Here is a 21,545-nt window from a genome sequence, read left to right on the forward strand (position 1 = left end):
TAAAACCACAAAGTGCCTGACATATAGTGAGTGCTCAGAAAATGTAGCAGTTATGAGTGTGCTTAACTTTACTGACCACTATATCTAAAACTCATAGTTGGCTTTAGCTTTCATGGCGCTGTTCTCTCCCTGTGTCTCTCAATATGGAGTCTCAGTTTCTTTCATGGGCCATCTACCTCTGTCCCTCTTTTGATATCTCACTGTTGTTCTGCTGCTCTTCTCTTTTCTTACTTTTATCTAGGGGCTGCCATTTGCTTTCATGATTCTATCTATTGTTAATTACTCTAAAATATCTCCAGTTCGTACTTCTCCTATAATTACCTCAGGCTTAATATGTCCCAGCCTGAACTCACTATTTTATCTTCCTATGCCCACCCCTCAAAAGAAAAAAAAGAAACTAAATTAAAAAACAAAAAACAAAAACCCACCTATTTCTCTCTCAGTTGAATAATCATCTTCCTAGTAACTCGAGGCCATCCTAGATTTCTCTCCACCTTGTCCCCAACTCATCTAATAAGTCACCAGGACCTTCCAATTTTATCTTCCAAATACATCTGGGACCCTCTCTTCCACGCCATCCCTGCTGCCTTGTCTCCTTTCAGTTCTTACTATCTCTAGCTTGTTAATTGCAACAACCATGTAACTGGTCCCTCTTCCCACAGTCTTTTCTAGTTTTGCTGTCTTTTACACTGCTCACTGAGTTATACATCTAAAGTAAAAATCTGCAAATTGCCATTTTTCTCCAAGTGTTCTTAATGGCTTCCCATCTCTTAACAAGTAATATTCAAGCTTCTCAGCATGACATATGAGGACCTCTTGAATCTGTTCCCTATAATCTACCTCCTACCTTCATTTCCCGCCATTTCCCATCTCATTTTTTATCATTTATACCCACAGCTACATACTCTCACGAAAGCACTATGCTGCTTCCTGTCTCATCACTTCTCATGTTTCCATGCTTAGAATAGCCCATCTAACCTTTCTTCACCTGGCTGTCATCAAGCTCAGTTTAGGCATGATCCTCTTTCAGGAAGCTTTCCCTGAATCCCCAGGTTAGGCTAAGGGCCCTTCCTCTAGACTCCTGTAATACCTAGTCTAAAATCTTTAGTATCTCTAGCTATGTTATCTTGATATTGTTTGTTTATACTTTATCTCCTCTTCTAAATTGCAAGCTTCTTGTAGTTCAGAACCATATCATTCATTTTTGTTGTATCTAGCATGTAATAGGACTGTAATGAGTATTTATTTGAACTCAACTAGAGGTTTGTTAATTTTAACTTTATGTATTACCATTGTTACATCTATTATCCCAGAAACTTACTTTTATAGTAACTTTTTATATTTATCTAAGAAGCAAGAAACAATAACAAATAAAATACCTCTGAATAGTCAAAAGAGTTGTCCATGGATTCGTGTTCTTCTCTCCATCCATAGAAGAGTTTTTTCAACTTAGTTTAGAATATATTAGCTTTTACTTAACACACATGTCTAACAAATTGGTTAACTCTTTTTTATGCCTCCTGGAAAAATGGAAGCATGGAAAAGGCTGATATAGATACGAAAAATTAGCAACAACAGTGAGAAGTAAAAAGGGGACTTCACAAAGGAAAATACAAGAACTGTAAAACAGCATATTAGACCACTCCAGCAAATCAGTCTGGGGCCATTTTATTTAAAAGCCAATAATGCTATGCCCTTTAAGAAGGTATCACTAGGTTGCAGCATATTATAATTTAGCATCTTTATAATGAGCTCAAGACACCAAAAAAAATCTTACTGTAGTAACAATTGTAACAGTATAGTTATAGCAGCAGCAGCAAACATTTTCCAAGCAGTACTATATCCCAGGCAATGTGTTAAGTATATGACATATATTAATTCATTTAGTCCTTACAAGAACCTATGAGGAAGGTACTAATATTATCCCTATTTACAGATAAAGAAACTGAGGCATAGCGTGTTAACCTGCCCAACAGGTGAGTGACAAAGCCAAGCTTTGAATCCAAGCTGTCTGGCTTCAGAAGCAACATGCTTATCAGGATCCCCTACTGCCTGGGAAGATGTTGCTGAGCTCATTATAGTGAATTTGGGAAGAAAGGAAAGTAGTTAATGTAATGAAAAGGTAGAGGATGTATATAATAGGTTCTGGAAATATTTTCATCCAAAATGCAAACTGTTTAATCCTTAATGAGATAAGCCCACAGCTGTTCATAAATTTAGTTCTACAGAATCATTTCTCCTCTCAGGTTGTTTTAGAACTTGCCAGGATCAAGAAGGACTCTTTTCTCTGGGCAATGATTCTGAAGTTTCAGAACAAGAAGAGACAAAAACCAGTCAATCTACTGTCCCCGCTTTTATTTTAAGCTCAAGGCAATATGTAGCAGCATTTTTATATTACCCACCCTGTTTTGAACCTCTGCCAAAGATAGTACTACTTCAAAATCTTGACACCTCTGTCACTGCTACCACTAAAACTGTTCTGGCTTTCTTGGTCTCAGGGGACCACACATAGAGGTTAGCCTGCAGCTAACTGACACATACTCATTCCCTGACCAAGCCAGTGCTTACAGGGAGGCAGAGGTTTTCTCACCACTACCCCAAACATGCCTATGATTACCTTCCCTGGGAAGGAAATGACAGGCCATGGTGGCATCAGACATTTTGTTCTCTCACTTCATTTGAAGCATCACCAATGGACAGATTTCCTCTAGTAGAGTCACCAAACAGCTAGTGAGCAAAATTTCTGAACTGAGGGAGACTTCTCAGAAGAATTTTATGAGCTTTTTATATTTTTTTATTGTTATTCAACACATATAAATCATCTTTGTTCATTTGATAAGTATTTATTTAGCCTAGCTCACTGTTATAGGAGGGTGATCCACAGTAAATGATACAAATAAAGCACCTGCTGCCAAGGAGCTTACCTTCTAGTAAGGGGAACATAAAATCAATCAATCATAAATCAGTCAACAAAGGATGAATGAATGAAAGTAATTTCAAAGAGTGATGAACTTAACAATGAAAGGGAGCAAAAACTGTAGGAAGTTGGGATGGGCGTAGCCATTTTAGATTAAGTAGTCAGGAAAGGTGCCTCTGAGGAGGTGGAATATGAACAGAGACAGACTGTATGGAGTGAACTAGGCAACAAAATGGAAGAATGTTCCAGAAGAGAGTACACAGCATGTCTGAAGGCAGAAATAAGCTTGATGGTCTGAAGCTCACCAAGATGGCCAGTGTGACTGGCAATAGTGAGCAAAGCATTGACTGATACAAGGTGAGGTAGAAGAGGTAGATGGAGCTAGGTCAGTTAGCGAGATAGTTGATTTAAAGTCTTGTCTGGTAAGTCCAATGTCTGGGCTTCCTCAGGGAGTTTTTAATTAATTTTTTCCTATGAATGGGTTATACTTTTTTATTTTTCACATGCCTAGTAATTTTTTTTTATTGTTGAAAATGGAATATAAAGATTTTATAAAGATATTTTATACAGATATTTTATAAAGATATTTTCATCTTGTATGCTCACTGAAGTCTTTATTTTACTAGAGTAACAGTCAGCTAGTGATTTGACAGAGATTTTCTTAAATATCTAGAACCAAAAATAAAAAGCACTCTCTCAGTCTTTGCAGATTGGCTGGGTATTGGGGCACTCCTTCAAGGCTTAGCCAGGCCATTTACAACTCTACCTTAGCCTTCACTTCCTGCTTGCACAGAGCCTAAAAGGTAGTCAGAGATGGAGCCTAAGGTCTTCTCGGGTATTTTTTAGATTCCCCTGTATACACAGATGCTTTTCAAAGCCCCCATGCCCCAAGTAGCTCCTTCCCCAGCCTCTTTCTTCCCAGGCTTTTCAATCTGTATACCACCGCTCCCATCTTTTATTCCTTCCCGTAGGTGGCTGCAGCTAGTATATATTTGCCTTTAAATGCTTTTGACAAATGCCTCTTGACAGGCCATGTCAGTCCTGAAAAAGCTCAAGGATGAGGCAAATAAAATGAAGGCAATCTCCTGAGCCAGTCCCTCAGGTAGCTACTATATAGGTCAAAATACACAACCACAATTTTTTGTTACAGGATCCCCCTGGTACCAGCAAGCTGCATCAGGAATGTGAGCCATGGTCTTCATGGCTGCTACCAAGTTGGGGAGTAGGGTATGATAGGTGGGCAAATTAAAATGCCATATGCTCTCTTACTAAAATTCTTTCTTCACTAAACATTCCCCTGGTTGTTGTAAGTTTTTATTAAATTCCAGAGTTTCATTCTAACAGTTCCTGCCAGCTTAACCATTGCTTTAATGGAGGAATGGGGAGATTGGGAGTTCCCTACTCCACTCTTCTCAGTGACATCTCTTCTCCAATTCCTGACTAATGCTTTTTCTTTTTCTTTTTTTTTTTTTCCTCCCTCCAAGACAAAGTCTTGCTCTGTCGCCCAGGCTGGAATGCAGTGGCCCGATCATGAACTATTGCAGCCTCAACCTCCTGGGCTTAAGTGATCCTCCCACCTCAGCCTCCCAAGTAGCTGGAACTTCAGGCACACACCACCATGCTTGACTGATTTTTTTGTGTTTTTTGTATAGACAGGATTTTACCATGTTGCCGGGCTGGTCTTGAACACCTGGGCTCAAGCAATCTGCCCACCCCAACCTCCTAAATTTCTGGGATTATAAGCGTGAACCACCATGCCCAACCCTGATTAATACTTCTAAATGATCATCCTGTCTACTGTGTAGAATAAAAGTGTCACTAGAATGTAAGCTCCAAGAGAACAAGGACCTTAATAGTTTTGGTGACCAACATATCTAGCACCTAGAATCATGCATGGCATAAAGTCTGTGCTCAGGAAACATTATTGAATAAGTGAGGGAATGAATAAGAGAATGAACACAGAATACAGAGGAATAAGAATAGAAGCAAGGAAACCAGACTTGTAGGAAAAATACACATATATCTGACTGACTTAGTTACAAATGATAAACAACCATCATGAATTTGTTAATACCATTTGTTTCCCACATGACAGAAGAAAACAGTTGTCAGTGAATATTGGGTAGGGGAGTTTCAGGACTCTAGAGCAGTAATTCTCAACCAGGGGCAATTCTCCCAACACACACACACACACATACAGACACACACACACACACACTTATTCAGAAACATTTGGCAATGTCTGAAGACATTTTTGGTTGTCAGCCAGGGGAGAGGGATGCTGATAAATATCCTATGGTACACTGGACAGCCCCTTACAACAAAGATTAGATAAGGCTCTTAGAAGAAAAATAATCAAAGTACATCATTTTAAATCTTCTTGCAAGTGTCAGATTAATAAATAGTGTAGTTTGTCATCCATATTAATTAAATAAATTTAAAATATCTCATATTCTAAAATTCATTTGAGGTATAACTTTAGACTTCAATGAAAACCTCATTAAAATTTTAAAATAAGATTTTCAGATTGATATTTAAATATCGTTATGTTCCGATGTTTTGTGAAATTTTAACTACTGAAATAACAAAACCATAATGTGACATTCTAATTCAGAAAGATAATGGAAATAACTAGAAAACAATTTAATCATTGTCCCAATCTCTATTCTTACTGACCTGTAGGCTACATGTGGAATGAGAATAAACAGAGGAAACGATTACTTCAACAAACGAATTAAATAAACTGTACTAAGTAATAATATGCTTTCAACTGGGGTGAAGTTGAAGTGAATCAGATGGGCGAGTTATGGTACAACAATAAATGCTAAGTATTAATGAGGAAATGAAGAGAAAATATTTAATAAGTGCAAAGCGTGTTAATATTTGGGGGGTATTTTCTGAGTCATATTTACTATTTATATCTCATCTAGTTCAAGATTTATTTTAGTTGACAATGTTTGCCATTCTGAACTTTGTCAAAGGCCCATAAATCATCACTTTATAAAGTTATTCACATTGAGTGGAATAGGCAGTTAATGTTTTAGACTTTCTTCAGATGCATAAGGAAAGGCTAGAATCTGAAAATAATTACTCATAGCAGACTTGTAAAACTCTGAGGCCAAATATGAGATGTGCCCCAAGCATCCTGATGCCTGTTGGAAACATGCTCTTGGGTGGTAGCCAGGTGAATGAAACTTGACCCTTGAAAGGCTGAAGTGATGAGAGGCAAAGGGAAGGATTTTGAAAAACTAGCCAAGAACGTGACAACCCCTAAGATCAAAGAAATGTTCTAGGTGGTATGCACCCTACAGTGTTAATGGATTCTTCACTGCTTCTTATGCCTCCGGATTTTGTTTGCCAGAATCTGACTCGTCCTTCAACAAAGCAGACTGTGTAGACTTTTTTTGGAGCCTTAAGCCCAGGCTAATCTTGGCTTAGCTGAAGTGTACCTTTATCTGATACTGACAAAAAAGATTTTCTTAGGTTTAAGCTATACGTAAATGTGGCACTTTCCCTTCAGGGAACATAAAATAGCTATGGGTTATTGAGCATCTGCTGTGGACTAAACACTGGCACACTTTAAATAAATTAACTCCATTGTGCTTTGTAGTGCAACCCAATGAAGTTGATCTTGTTTATCTCCATTTTCAGAAATGAAAATACAGTTTCAGCAAGGGTTCGTAACTTGCCCAGTCACACAGGATTCAAATTCATGTCTATATAACTTCATTGGTCATTTATTCTTTCAACATTGAGTTATCAAGAGCCTTCTGTCCTATATCTTAATTACTTATTTATAAATTTTATATTTTAGTATTTTATTTGTAAAACTTGATTATATTTATAAATGCTCAAATTTCCATCATTAGCAACATTTACTGAGCATCTCACCTGCGGAACACACTGTGCTGGATGCTGAAGATAATACACAATATGAAATATAGTTATTTCTTCAAATAGCTTGTAGTCTAGCTACTTAAAGAGAAGCTATAGATTTCAGAACCTGGGGGAAATGTAGTAAAAGTGGTTAAACATGACTCGTCTTAATACTTGCATCCCTTTTTGCTGCTTTGTAGTTCACTAATTAATTTATTGTAAGCTTCCTTATTAAAAGTGCCTTGTCCTAACTAGGGTATTCTTACACTTAGCAGATCCTTAATAAATATTTTTATAAGACGAAAATAATGATAATAATAATGTCTTCATTTCTGACTACCTTAGCCACTTGTTGAAATGTTTCTGCAGTGCAGTGGCTTAGAAGAGGAAAGCAAAAGTGTTTTTTAAGTAAGACTGTAAGGTTTTTATATAATAGCAATCTGCTTTGAGATTTAGTATTTAGAAAGATATAATATGTACTTACACTTTTATAAGGCATCAAAATATGCATTCTATTTATTAACTTATTTTTCTCTCTGAGTTTTTCTTTCACATGTCAACATGTTTATTGTAGAAAAGTTAGAAAAGACAGATAAACTTTGTAATTATTTGTTAAAAGTTTATAATTAGTAACGGAAATAACATGAAACAGCAGAGGCAGAAGGAAGGTAAAAAAAGATTGGTGGAGGAAAGGAGACTCAACCAAAGAATATAGAGAAAGACTTGAAGAAGAAATGTTTTTTGAGCTCTCCTTCTAAATGTTCCCTGAAACTGAAGCTGGTGGCTATAGTGTCATTGGGAATATTGACCTTCTAATCTGGTTTTTAATTTTTTTAGTTGCTAGAATGTAAAGGGCCTTTAAGTTGTTAAAGAGTCTTACTATTAGAAAATCTTTATAGGTACTGTTTTCTTCAAGTCTCACAAATTTTTCCGCATTTCCTCTAGACTTAATTGTTAACATCTAATTTTAGAGTTAGATGATACATCAGAGGCAATCATAGTCCCCTTGTGTGTCAGGCAGGTTACTGAAGCTCAGGAGGTTTGATGACGTTCCTCAGATTACCCTTAGGAATTGTGTTAAGCCCACAATTGAACTTTGATCTCCTAACTAGAGATCAATACTTCTCTTGCTCCTTCTGTATCTATGATTTACTCATCTCTTCATTCTGCAAAGATGTATATCATCAACTATGTATGTGGCACCATGAGTTGTATACACAGATGAATAAAATGTATTTCCTATCCTCAGGAACAATCTGTTAAACAGCTAATTATAACACAAAACACAGTGAAATCATAGTGTTGGAAATATGAACAAAGTGCCATGAGAATGCAGAAGAATGAGCATTTAATTATGATTAAGAGATCAGGAAATATTTGTCTGAGGTTATAGCTGACCTTAGTAAGGTTTTGATGGCTAAGTAGAATAAAGAATTAGGATAAAGAATTATCAAGTTCAGAGCTATCAAACTGTGATGATACTGGTGATGATAAATAATCTGGTGTGACTATACCGCAGAGTATATGGAGTTAGGAGAGTATGCCAAGGGGAGGCCGATGTAGCTCAGGTTGCAGGACATAATCATGAATGTAAACATCAAAGGTCTTGAATTTTACTGTGTATACACTTAGCCTGTATTACAAGGCTAGAGTGTGAGCTCTATAAATACAGGGACAATGTCATATTTATTTTAATATCTCCAGAGGCTTCAGAGTAGGTTTTTAAGTATTTGTTAATTAGATGAGTAGGAGCTCAGCAAATACTTGGTAGACGGATAAATAGTGGTAAATCCTCAATGGATGTAGAGATCTTTTTCATGGTCTCATTAATATTTTTGAAAGATAAGTTGAGCTCTCTAATTTCAAAAATTGGTTAGAGAACTGAGAGTTTGGAGGAAAGGATACCAATTAGGAGGCTCTTACAGAACCATAGGTAAGAGTTTATTAAGGACAGAATTCTGATCATGGCAGTAGGGAAGGAAATAAAAGGTTAGAAAATAATAGTGGTAGACTCCCTACAGATGCATATATTCATTCTGCAAGCCTTTATTGAGTACCTGTTATATTCTGGGCACTGTGCGTGGTCTCTAGATATAGAGATACATGAATAAAAAACAGTTCCTATGCTCAAAGGATTTATTCTACTGGGAGAGAAAAAAATAAAAAATGATTAAGTGACAGTAAGATAGGGGAAGGAATACAGTTAAGTACTGACTTTGTATCAAACATTGTGCTAATCATATTGCATATATAATAATATTTAATCCTCACCACCTCATTGGTATTGTTCCCACTTGATTAATGAAGGCAAGTTTCTCTCCAACCTTTGCTGGGCCCAGAGCAGGAGTACAAATAGAGGCCCACCTACCGTAAGTCAAAATATTTAAAAGTTATAAATTAGACTCATAAACTGATAAAGACTACTCTATTTTCTTTCCTTGATACATATACTTTGATAACAATCTGGAAGGTGAGGTTTAAATTCAGAATTCTCAGACTCTTCATCCATCCCTAGCCTGTGGTATCCCCACCCACTTCTCATCTGTGGCTCCACTTCACACCTTGGACAGTTTTCATGGACAGAAGCCTGTAGGTCCAACCTCTGTTCACAGCTTCTGCAAATAGCCAGCCTTTGACCACCTCTCTGTCCCGAGGTATACACATGTATCAGGAGGTGTATACGTTCTCTTCTCTTCTCTTCCCCACCAAAGAGAACATGCAGGCCCTGGAAGTTGTCTGAGGAGCCTTTGGGCTCAGAATTTCAGAGTCTTGGGTACCTGGGATGTGGTCTGGAAGGAGAAACATGGGCTCTGGGTAAGGGGTACAGCTGGAGGAGGGTCACAGAGCCCTCAGCTCAAGCTACTGTGCCTTAGTCTAAAAGCAGTTTTGGATGAGGAAGCAGGTTAAGTAACATACCTAAGCGTACACAGGTAGAAAGTGCTGGAGTCAGAATTGCACAGTGAGAAGGAGTAGTACCTCAATGAGGGCAAATCAACTGAAATATGAGGACCAATAAATGAATTGCTTGGGAGGGAGGGATCAAGGCTATCAGGGAGATTTTTCTAGGAAGATTGTGGTTTAAAATTGTGAAGGAGTAGGGCAGGGACAGGACCAGAGGCAGAAGAGAACATTGCCTATAGCCCTTGTCCTGCACCCAGAGGCTGAAGGGGTGGCGATCAATTTGGAGGGATTAGAGCAGTGCTTGTGGGGTACAGACAAGGAATGAAGACTGAAGAGTTAAGTGGTTGTTATCCAAAAGGGACAGGAGAGATACATAATCACATTTAGGTATAAGGGCTAAGGGAGAACAAGAGAGCAAAAATGACTCAAAAGTTTCTTCCCTGAATGACTAGGGAGTTGGTGAGTCATTTACAAAAATAGAGACCAGAAGGAGCCTGAGGATACTGGGCTTTTAAAGTCAGTATTATGGGTTAATAATGAGAATACTGGTAAAGCGAGAGAGAAAACAAGTATAGAGTCTTGGAGCTATATTGAAGGAGTGCACAGAAGAGAGGACTGCCAGAAACAAAACAAACACTCACAAAAACCTGAGCAGCAAAAGTTTCTGCGGGACAGGAAGCCTGATCTGCAGTGTCATCAATGTGATGGTAGACTCAAGTTTGAGTGTGAGGCTATTAAGTACAACATAAAAAGAAGGGAAACCCCTGGATTTAGCAATCAGAAGTTACATCCGTAGGGATGGGAAACCATTTGCAAGCATTTGAAGATACATAATAAGGAAGTAGGGGAGGTGAATATAGATAGTTTTAAAAAAAATTAAGCCTGGCTTCAAGAAAATGAGTGAGATTAGAGATTCGTTTGATGGGAAAGTAGGATCTGGAAAAAAAATTGACTACTACTTCTTCCTTCTTCCTTCCTTCCTATTTTTTCTTCTTCTTTCTTATTTCTTCTTATTATTATTTATAAGAATATTTGTAACATCCCTGGCTGAAAGGATGCAGTGAAATAGGAAAGACCAAGGATATGATTACTTTGATAAGATACACCCACCCCTTGCCTCTACTCTGCTTCGTTAGAGGAGTAAAGAGCAGATCCCACCACTATCCAGTTGAAGATCAGCTTACTCTGCTTCGTTAGAGGAGTAAAGAGCAGATCCCACCACTATCCAGTTGAAGATCAGCTGTCCTCAGTAAAGGTAACCCTGTTTATGACAATCATCACATGAAGCTACGGCTTCCAGGTCACCCTTATCAGGTGATTCTCACCTCCATAGCTTCAGGCCTCTTTTATCAGTAAGTCCTCCTCCGCCCTAGCCTGGCCTTGTCCTCCTTCTCTCCATTATTTTTCTTCATAGCACTTATTACTATCTGACATGTATTCACTTATTTTTATTATGGTTGTTTTGTCCCTAATAAAATGGCAGCTACAGTTCTTAGAACAGTGTCTGGCACATCGCAGGGACACAGCATATGCGTGTGGAATGATGCACGTGCAGCAAGGAGGAAGGGATGGTTGATGGGGCAGGAGTCCAAAGCAGGGTTTGGCAGACTTTTCCTTTAACCACTCAGATGGTAAATATTTCACGTTTTGCTGGCCACAAGCAGTCCGTGTCCCATATTATTCTTTGTTGTTTTTGAAATAATCCTTTAAAATATGTAAAAGCCATCTTTAGCTGACAGGCCACACATAAACAAGTTGCAAACCTGACCGCTGCTTGCCAGTTACTGTGAAAGTCAAGGAAACAAGATTTAGAGCACAGATGAAGATGTTGGGTGAAAAAGAAAAAGTATACATCCTCCTCTGGACTGTAAGTGAGAAAACAGGTGAAATATGAAGAACAGACAAAGGAAGGAGTCCATGTCAGTGGCGTCAGCCTCCTAGTGAGGAGAAAGTGAAGTCTACAATTGTTAAACACTTGAAAAGGGAGGAAATTTTGAAAGAATGGGATGGCTAATCATATAGAGAGGAATAAGAAAACTGATACACAGCATAAGATTCAGCAGAAGTTGGAGAACGTGAATCTGTGTGCTAGAAGACTAGAGAAAATGTCGATCCTGAGAATTTTAACTTGTGAGCTTAAAGCAGTGCTGCACAAAATTCTGCAGATGGTTGGCCTGGCATACCAGTTCAGAATAATTTGGCGCTTCTCACACTATTTTTGATAAAATTGCTTCTAGAAACAACAAAGAAGCATGAACTAACTTGTAAATGATAACATCAACATTTAACATTTGTTTGTTAATAAATAATAGCCTAAGCGATTTAAATAAATAGTATAGACCCTAAGCTATTTATTAATGGCTACGCTGCAACTGTTATCTCATTTAATCATATTATGTGAGTTCTAGTGTTATCTCTGATTTACAGATGAGGAAACTAAAGCTTAGAGAGGTTAAGAGACTTACGCAAAGACACACACACTCATACACACACATACAAACACTCTTAAGTGACAGAACCAGATGAACACAACCGAGTCTGTCTGACATCCAGTCCATGCCCTTATCGCAATAGGGTGCTGATAATGCATTGATATCAATATGAAAGGAGTTTCTGCTGATAGTTCTAGTCTTCACCCTGTCATGTTCAGCATTTTTATATTGCTTTTGATGAGGACATGTATGCTTATCAAATTTTTCAGTTTTGTAGAATCAGGAAAACTAGAGAATGCATTAGATAACCAAATAAGAATTCAGGATTATTATCTCTAACTGGAGTGGTTCACCAAAGAAGAAATATAATAGAGATAAAAATATAACCCTTTACTGAGGTCCAGGAACAACTGTCCAAGTACACTGTCTTAGCTGTTGGGTGTATAGGGAGGAAAAATGATTAGAAATTTTAGTCACCTCACTTTAAGGATTACAGTGAACTGTAACTTGTTCAGAAGAAAATAAAATAGGGAAGCTGTTCAAGACCACCTCATCTAAGGAAAAATTTAAGAAACTCATAAAGTCTTGGAGCAAGAAATCGTGATGGTGATGGGGCAGGAGACAGAGCAGTGTCTTCAAATATTTCTGAACGTTTTCACATAGAAGATAAATTAGATTTCTTCCATGTGACCTTTGTGATCAGAACTAAGAATAATAAGTAGAAATTTCAGGGAGCCAGAGTTTGGCTCACTATGAGAAAAGAGCTCCTTCCAAATTAAACCCATTCAAAATTGTAATGAGTTGCATTGGTAATTAATGCTTCGGCTATTGCTGGACATGTTTTAAACTGCGACTGAACTATCATTTATTATAACTCACTCTGTATGACCTCTAAAGCCCCTGCCAGCGCAAAATTTTTGCCTGTGAACATGTCAGATGAATAAAGCATTTCTATATTATTTTTCAAAATGTAACTTAGCAGCTTTCTTCTGTGCTGTGTTTGCAACCTGATTTAGTAGTGTTAGCTATATGGTGGTATATATTACAAAACTTCTGTTTTGAACTAAGCTGTACAAATTCAAATTTTTTACTTGAAATGTGAGAAGATGTTTAGCACACCAAGTTAGGCTTCGAGTATTTTTTGAAAAGGATGTGTACTTTACTTCTGTATAATTATTGCCAAAGATTATACTGCATTTGTATCATATTTCTGCCAATATTTCTTCTAAAGCCATATCCCATGATTGATTTTCAGTTAGTTTACTTAACACCCATAGTGTTTTCTGTAAAGCAAATGTTTTCAAGAAATGCCTTGAAAAGCTCACTTATCTTTTAGCATATTTGATTCTAATATACACAGTGAAGTTGTTTCAGGAGGGACATAATCTACTGACTTTCTAAGAACATTATAATTAGTTCTTAAACTTAATTCTGTGATCTGTCTTGTTATGTTTTTGCCCTGTTGTTTTGTGTGTGTGTATATGTATGTGTATGTATATACACATATGTATATACACATACGTATGTGTATGTGTATGTGTGTGTATACACATGTATATACACATACGTATGTGTATGTGTATATATACACGTGTATATACACATACGTATGTGTATGTGTATATATACACACATACATACACATATATATACACATATATATTCAGTTTTGATTTCTCAATATTATCAATAGAATATTAACTGGATATATGTTTTAAAGCCTCTAGTTTACTTTTCTGAAGCTATCAAAAATATTTTTTTATTGTTTACTTCACTAAGTCTTTCTGACATTTATGGACAAAGTCGAAGCAAAAAATAGAAAACCTTTATAGTTTCAGTTTTAATCCTTTAAAGCTTACCTTATAATCAGTGGGTCTACTACTTATTGAAAAAGAAATACTCTTTTTTTTTTAGGTGTTATCCCTTTTCATGGATTTTCAATGTATGGTAAGTTGGGCTTTAAAAACATTATAATGTACACCATAAAAACATACAGTGTTATCTGTCAATTTAAAAAATAATGACTGACAGATATAATTATTTTACTATAGTAAGACTATAAAGGAAAGAATAAAGGGAAATGCATGCTGGTTTCCCATGGGGCTTAATTTTTTAAAATTATTGTTTTTATTACACATTAAGGAAATCACCCACAAGTTATTATGAACATTTTAAAATGTTGAGTTTAGTAGGCCAGGTGTGTTGGCTCATGCTTGTAATCCCAGCATTTTGGGAGGCTGAGATGAGAGGATCACTTGAGGCCAGGAGTTCAAGACCAGCCTGGTCAACATAGCAAGACCCTATCTAAAAAATGAAATAAAATGTTGAGTTTAGTATTTTTATATGTCCAATTTAAAAATATTAAAAATAAGAGGTCACCATAGTTGGTTAGGTGGTGATTGCTTGACAGATTAGAATTAGAGTATACTGTGAAAATGGTCCTGTGGTTTACCATTTTTTAGTCCAATGGAAACTAGAGATACACATTAATATTTAGCTCTAGTAGGTGTAAAATCAGATTGCTTAAATTCCTAAAGTAACTCTCTTAAGAGTTTTTTAAAAATAATAGGTCAGAAAGAATGCTAAGGAAGGGACAACACTGAGTTTGAGCTCATGATTTCTCCAGGCTACTGATATGCACAGCAACAATGACATCAGAGCATTCAGTCACCTGAGGTGCATGTGGGAGATGCATGTGCAGGCTTGAGAGCTCTGAGTGCCTCCGAGGCCTCATGTGTCATTAAATGAGAAACGCAAGAAGCTTATGAAGGTTAGCAAAAGCGAGAACTCTCTACACCTTAATGCCACTTAATTTTTAAGTTTTCAAGTGTGACATATAAACTTATTAAAGATTGTTGTCCCCTTTATTTCTACCCCTACTTTTAGAATGAACAGAAATACATTAATGTTTCGCCTTTGTACCAAGAATCTTCAATAAACACTTTTCTTTATAAACATCAGTATTCAACATCAGATGGTCATGGTGAATGACTTAACACTATCATTCAATGAAAAAGAGTCAAAGTACCTAGGGACTTTATGCTATATTTGGTGTTAGTGACAGGCTTGAATTATAGGGTACTCAGCTTTATTCTCTTGGGCAACCACAATTTCATAACATAATACATAATGTTATAGTGACCTCACAGCATATTTCTCGTATAAATGTGAGGAATTTAAAATAGAAAACCAAAAAAGATTAATAATATGAACTTTTACATCTAATAATAAAATGTTCACCTTTTATCGTTCTACTTTAGTAGTTCCAACTGCAAAATTTTCAAGTAAATCATTTTGGAAGTTGTACTTGAATGATTTGGAGGATACTTGATGTCATGAAAGTTTAAATCTTTTAGAAAGATCTTCTGGTGTTTAAAATATATCATTGACTCAGCCTCTGCCTATTCACATTTATGGTCATTTAAATAGGCTACAGTTGATACACCCAAGGGGAAAGCATTTGCTGACAATGATGCAAAATGTTTGATATAGAATTTATTTATACTATTTTAGAAAACTATTTTCAGCATCCACAAAACTTTACCAGCAACCACTTATTTAGAACCAGTATACAAAATAATCACAAATCCTCCCTAAGGAACTCTAGTTAGTACTTTGCCATTTCAGTTTTAGTTACTATATTTCTTTAAAATTATAATACTTATCTCTTTTAAACATTGATACAGATCTTTAATGATAGGCTGTCATTAAAAAGGAAACCAAAAGGAGTAATTTATTTAAAAATTTACTCAGAATTCTTCTGTAATTTTAAATGCCTTCTGCTCTTCTATTTATGCAGATTATTATGGCAGATTAATGAATTTTATTGTAGGTGTATGTATAATTATGGTGTCATAAATTCCTACAGTGATAGCTTTAATTGGTTAAAAGATAATTAGCTAAATTTATTTTTATGGAAGAACCAATAGGGAAGATTGCTTAAAATTAAAAAAATTAAGTCATTGAGAATCTTTTTTACATATAATCTATAATGGACTAAAGCTTTTCCATTCATAAGGCTAAAAAATACTAAAGAATTCAACTCATAAACAAAGCCTGTGCATCTTGAATAAAAACCAAAATTGTAAATTTCTTTTATATTGTGTATTATTCATAGAAAAGTGGCTTATTTTAATATTCTATTTTCATTTCTTCACTGGAAATTTTATTAATAATTACTGAACCATAACATCTTCAGATTCAGCGTTACAGGTTTTCACTATCCAATATCTAAAAATGGAGGAAAAAATTTGCATCTTTTTTTAAAATAAAGAATTTCCAACCTCATCTTAGATTTATAAATAATAGGCATATATATTGTAGCGCACACTGTTGTTTTCTTAGGGTGTTATTGCAATTAGAGGATGAGTTATCTATTTGTAAATACATGAAATATCCTAATTGGGCTATTTTTGTAAGTAGCAATTATTAATAATAAAATAAAGTTTTAAAATGTCTTGAAAACAGCATAGCGCTTTTTTAAAATTTTTATATATAATATTATCTGTATATATAATTTTTCTATATATATAGCAAGTATTTTTTATATGAATTTAGATATTTACCCCAAAAGTGATTTCTCTTTTGCCTTCAGAAAAAATAAAATTCTCACTTGCAATGCTAATTTTTAATGACTTATTTATTAGTAATACTGTGCATTGTCCTTTATCCCAGAAAACTGAACTTTTGTGTTTGAAAGAATTTAAAATATTTTACTATTTTTCCTTTTACTTTGTCAAAAAGAAGAGAGCTCAACTGGCCCACTGATTTCCTTGCTTACTTAATGCTTACTGCCCTCAGAGCATTACCAACAGGTTATAGAGCCCCAGAAATTCTTACTTGTCCAATACATATTGTTTGAAATTACCTTGTAAGGCATTTTTTTATTAAAATTAATATTTAGGTAATGCAGTTGTATCTATCTGCATTGCAAATTTGTTTCTATGCTGCCTAAAATACTTGAGGCTTGAAAAGATGGAAAGCATGACCACCTTTGTCAGTGTAGAATAATCACATGCTCGGGTAGGTCTCCAATCGAAGATCAGGACTTTCTGACATTCAGCTGTGGGAATGGCTGGTTGAGTTGACCCAGCTGTGCTTAATTGCTACAGACTGGGGGCAATCAATTCAACATTCATTAGAGAAATAAATCCTTTCTGCCTACAGATTGTTTTCAGTTGAATATATATATGGGGATGTAGTGATAAAGACCAGTAGTGTACAGCTATTACTCAAAATCTTTATTTTCAAATTGAATTAATTGAAGACCATGATTCTAAAAGTCTTAAATCATCTATTTTACTTACCTGACTTCCAAAATTAAAAATTTTGAAATGTGACCTGAATCCTTTGTGAAAGAAAGTGAAAATAAGCTGCCTGGTTGTTATTTTCTTATTACTTCAATTTAAAAAAGGAGAGATTTGATTTATGTAGTTTTATAAGTTATGTAGAATTTTTCATATTTCTGTATAATTCCATAATGTCATTCTTAGCCATCTGTTAAATTGGGATTATAATAGTTAGTAATATACTTCTTTCTTTATAATATTTAATGGCTGTTTGAACTTTACATGTGCATATTACATTTCTCAAAATGAAAAAAGGTAGTATGATTTTAAACTTGTCTATGAGTGTATATGATTACTATAAAATAGTGATTTATAATGTCATATTTTATAAATTTATCTTAAAATTTTAGTAGTTCTGCAGTATTATAAATTATTTTTTTCTTTCAGTTGCACCACTTTGTTTTCTATACCACGAACCTTCCAAATTGTATCAGATATTCCGTGAGATGTATGTGCGTTTTTTCTTCAGACTTCATTCCATCTCTTCTCATCCTTCTGTAAGTTCATAAGAAAAACTGGATCAAGTTAGGTTGGACTGTAATCCGTTCTTTCTTTCCGTTAAGAAAAGTCATCTACTCGAATTCTAATGCAATAAATTTTAATTTGTGATGTCAAGCAATGTGTTTTATTGCAAAACGACAAGATGAAATTGATATTTAAATATTTTGGTAATAATTTAAATGGAAAAAGTCTCTTGTCAACTACATTTAAATGATTTTTTTTACATATTACAAGATTTAGAATGTCTATATTATTATTCTTAACAAAGATGCCTACTTTCTTTTCTGATCTCTTATCTACCAGCTGAAATAAATAATATATTATCTCTCGTGCTGTAGAAAAGTCTACAAAGCACTCAGTGTAGTTAGTGCTTGGCTCCTAGCAGGTGTTCTGTAAATAAATGGCTGTTGTTGTTATAATTATTATCATCATTCTTCTTTGTTAATGAAAATCAAACATTGAATTGTCACTTGTTTGCCAGTTTCATATTTGGCTAATTATCAGTTATAAAAGTACATATTTTCTTTGTATTCAATAAAATGATCCTTTGGCCTACAATATAAGAATCAAGGAAAAGCATATATATAGGAGTTGAACATTTTAATCTGTTTTATTTTGGCTGTTCCTTTATCATATCTTTTTTATTCCTTTCCCATAAACCTGACTAAGAGCAGTATTTATTTTATTTCAGTTATGCTTTTTTTCCCCCTTTGGACCTGCTGTGGGTAACATGACTGCTACTCCAGGTGAAACATTCAATTGGAATATATGTCAGGGCTACTAAATTTCCCCAAAGAGGCAACTGTATTATTGCTATTAAATTAAATAGCTGTTCTTTATCCCCCCATTCTAAGGCTATGTATTCCTATTTCACCTTCCTCCATCTCCAGTTTTGCTCTCATACATTGCTAGTGAAAGTTGGCAAATCACAGAATTCCAGGATGTCACAGATAAACAGATGAAGCAACACCAGTTATCTTGGGTTTCTTATCTCTAAGAGAACTTGATTTTGTTCTTATCTTACCTTAATATTTAATCTGGGATAATCAGAAATATGACCAATAATTAAGATCAGTAATTCTTTTCTAATGCTCATTCTAAGTATCATATTTTTACTCTCATATTCTGTGCCATCTTATGCTTCAGAGTTTAAAAAAACTGGCTGCATAGTACATATCCATGGTGTTCTCCCTGTGCAGAGCACTGAAGCCTGGCACTGGGCAACTCTGGGTATTTCTTCTCTATCTCTGTGCTGGTGGCCCTGGGTATCCTTTTTCAGTGAATTGATTGAGTCAGCCCTGCCCCTGTCCTTTTTTTTTTTTTTTGATTCAGTGGAGTAAAAACTTACAGGCAGTCACCTCCTTTTTTGGCTTGCAGCCAGACTGAATTATTTGGAACCATGACAGTCTTTTTTTCTTTAGAAATGCAAAAGAGGATTAAAATTCCTTACAAAGATCAACTCTGAGGAATGCTAAGCTGCAAGAAAGACTTTATTCTGAGTTGTCAAATAATAAATGTACTTGAAAAACCATCTGCTTAAATTGATTAAGTTTTATACTTCACAAATAATGCCCTTTTAAAAACAATAGATTTTAGTTTTAAAAAATATGTGTATACTAAGTAATCAAACATTCTTGTTCAATAATTTCCTGATGCAAATTTCAAGCAGCTAGCTGCTAGTCTTTTCCTGGGGTAGATTTCAAAGAAAAGTGAGAAAAGCAGGCGATGTTTTCCCTAGTGAGTGAGGATGGAGGGGAAGGGACATATGGAGGGAGAATGAAGGTGGCTATATAGCACTAGGGAAATAACTGGAAACTGGAATGCATTCAGATAAAAACTAATTTTGCTGAGGTTAAGTAATAATACGTGGCTTGCAAAGTGGCAAGTTTTCTGTAAGGTGATGTTTTCCTTGGACTCTCCACATATTACATACTGGTTTATGTGGGGAGCATATTGTGTGAGAAGGGAGGTTCCTTAGCATATCTGTATGTGTGAGTATAAATAAAGAGAAATAAAGTTTATGTTTAAACACAATGTTAGAGATCCATTAATACATTTCCTGTTTTTGACTCTTAAACAGTATAAAGAATATTTATGTTGATAGTCTTTCTCATTTTCCATTTGAATAATTTGTTGGCATAGTTAATTTTTAAATATTAAAATATCTATTTCTCTTATGATTCATTATTGTATCCAGGGTATTGTGTCACTCTGTCTGCTGTTTGAAACTCTTCTTCAAACTTACCTTCCCCAACTCTTTTATCATCTACGAGAAATTGGGGCTCAACCGTGAGTACTTTTCTCTCCTAATTGAAGAATAGATAGTTTCACAAAAAGCTCTTTTTTCCTCATTGTAGAGCACTTGCAAAGATGTAATTTTTCAGAGAAATTAAGCTAACAATTTTCCTAATAAAACTATAATTATCAAGTAGTAAATTATAATGACATTGTGCCAAAAATTCTTGAAAGAATTACCAAAATCCTAATAAAGTCTTCTTTACTAGGATTTTTGTGTCTGGTACAAGAGTCACCAAAATAAACCAATTTCTATTCGTAATGAAAGGTGTCAGCCAAAACTGAAGCAAACATTTGTGGAAACAAATAATACCTGAAAAATGTGATCATACCAAACTTCAGTCAGTATAGGCCACAGTTATCAGAGAATTACCTATGAAAACTATAGAAGTTAAAGTTGGCTGTCTTTTGTTAAAGGAAAGCAAATCAGGTACCTATCAATGGTTGTACACTGTGATTTCTCCTTCCTAAAATTTGAATTTTGTTCATTGGTCTTAGTATGAGTTATAAGTGAATATGTATAGTATCTCTGGACTTCAAGATTATTGGTTTTCTCTCTCTCTCTTTTAAAATAACAGTGTCTAAAGCAAGAGAAATTTCCAAATGATTTATCAATGTTTTCTTCCTGTCTTATCTGTGCAGCTATTTTCTCCTATTAAAGAGGGTATATTTGAAAAAAGTATTAACTCCTTGAGGCCACAAAAGAAGTTAGTGGGAAATAGAATAGTATAGTATTTGTCTTCTCCGCTCTTGAATCCATAGCAAATAGATAGCTGAGCGGTGGAAATTTAATCCAGATTCAAATTCCATTTCTGTTAAGCTTTGTAATCCTGGTGAAGTTTTTTAATTTATCAAAGCCTCAATTTCTTTATGTTAAGATAATTCAGTTTATTTATCTTAAAAATCAAGAGAATTCGTACCTTGCAGAGTTGTTTAAAGATTGAATGATTATAAAGATGGAGATAGCAATCAAGATGGAGATAGAGATAGATAGGTATATAATCTCCTTTTTATAAAGTACCATTGAATTTCAGCCATCTTAGAGATGGCCTTTATAAAATAATACCTCATATCATCCATTGATAATACTGAGCAGATACCCTTTCCTTTGTAGCCATTAAAAAATAAAATTCTATTCATGATTCAGAAATATTTTATATTGAGCATAAGACTTTTATTCTTAAACTTGTAGTAAATTGACTTCTTTTTGCTATTGTGAAATGAACATTGGAGTATAAGTAGGGTTTTCTTTACTAGGATGAAGACATTTAGTTC

The 21,545-nt window shown here is 35.1% G+C and overlaps 1 protein-coding gene across 1 annotated transcript in view; it reads left to right on the forward strand.

Moving 5' to 3' along the window:
• TBC1D19 (TBC1 domain family member 19) overlaps positions 1–21,545 on the forward strand; it is a 169,498-nt gene that overhangs the window by 136,431 nt on the left and 11,522 nt on the right. The window contains 3 exon segments of the mRNA XM_017851922.1: positions 14,041–14,073; positions 17,862–17,971; positions 20,173–20,264. Of these exon segments, the coding sequence (XP_017707411.1) occupies positions 14,041–14,073; positions 17,862–17,971; positions 20,173–20,264 (235 nt within the window).

Source organism: Rhinopithecus bieti, unplaced genomic scaffold (assembly GCF_001698545.2).
Source record: "Rhinopithecus bieti isolate Rb0 unplaced genomic scaffold, ASM169854v2 scaffold_2294, whole genome shotgun sequence".
Lineage (NCBI taxonomy): Eukaryota > Metazoa > Chordata > Mammalia > Primates > Cercopithecidae > Rhinopithecus > Rhinopithecus bieti.